This window comes from Penaeus monodon, chromosome 22, assembly GCF_015228065.2.
Source record: "Penaeus monodon isolate SGIC_2016 chromosome 22, NSTDA_Pmon_1, whole genome shotgun sequence".
NCBI lineage: Eukaryota > Metazoa > Arthropoda > Malacostraca > Decapoda > Penaeidae > Penaeus > Penaeus monodon.
In genome coordinates, this window is record NC_051407.1 from 19,916,955 (window position 1) to 19,918,070 (window position 1,116).

At 34.3% G+C, this 1,116-nt stretch overlaps 1 protein-coding gene across 1 annotated transcript in view; it reads right to left on the bottom strand.

The window, feature by feature from the left end:
- The window catches only part of LOC119586975 (GRIP and coiled-coil domain-containing protein 2-like), a gene marked incomplete at its 5' end in the record, with an annotated part of 25,570 nt that overhangs the window by 4,737 nt on the left and 19,717 nt on the right, over positions 1–1,116 (bottom strand). Inside the window, 2 exon segments of the mRNA XM_037935713.1 lie at positions 469–577; positions 924–1,106. Coding sequence (XP_037791641.1) covers positions 469–577; positions 924–1,106 — 292 coding nt within the window.

The following is a 1,116-nucleotide window of genomic DNA, read 5'->3' on the forward strand; positions in this document are numbered from 1 at the left end:
GTTCTTGCCACCAATACACATGTATGCCACAGAAAGATGTGAGTGAAGTCTCAGAGCAGAAATAGTTACAATTGATGTAGCTTTAACCCATGGATTCCTTTATTTGAAATTCAACTAATCATGTTGACACTGGATGGTCTTACTTAAATAAATCTCAGTACATAACAAAGGAGCTGTTTGCCAATGCCCTTCAAAAATGAAGAAAAAAAGGGAGATTATATCCTGTTTCTTATGAAATGCTACACTCATTCTCATATTACTGTTGTCAAAGAGCTTCAGAGAAAAACTTACATATACATGCCACACTAATATTCCAAAATCAAACCCAATTTACCTAAAACAATAAGACCAGAATGGCTTAATGATACCCCACATAACCCCACCTTATAATTCACACACTTTAATCACATCCAAAGAAATCATTCTAAAATCATAAAACAACTCTGCAAACATAAATGTAATATTCACCGACTGCCATTTGCTCAAGCTGCGACACTTCCTGTGGCGACAACTGCAAAACTGTCTTCAGAACAGGCACAAGGTGTTTCTTTTCCTCGTTGTTCCTCAACATCAAAAACTGTGAAAATGTTTGTCAGTATTACATGTATCTTTGTAAATTTTCTTACTTAAAATCAATTAATTTGTTAGTTTCCTATCTATCTATTATTATGTGCTATACAGTAACTAATACAAATATTTAACACTGAAACCTCATTCCTTCCAAATTAATTCTTTAATGTTAAACAATTACTATCAAAGTTAATCTATTATCATGATCTATTATCATGATCTCAGTCACCAAGTTCATGACTGCAAAATCACATTGAAATAAAATCTCATGTTACTTCAAAAGCAGAATTCAAGAAAAGTGAACAAGTTACAAATTGTAAAAATATAAACAGGTTAATGTGTTTTGTTTTTACCTTCAATATCACATTCTTGGCATATTCCATATTTTCCATGTGCTTTTCTCGGCTCTCATTACGTGCTGATCTTCGGATTTCTTCCTTGAGTGCATCTGCCAGTTGGGACAGCTTGGCATTTTCTGCCTCAGACTCATGCAAGAGTGAGGTCAGCTGCTGAATCCGCATCTCTCCTGATTTCAACTGGAATCAC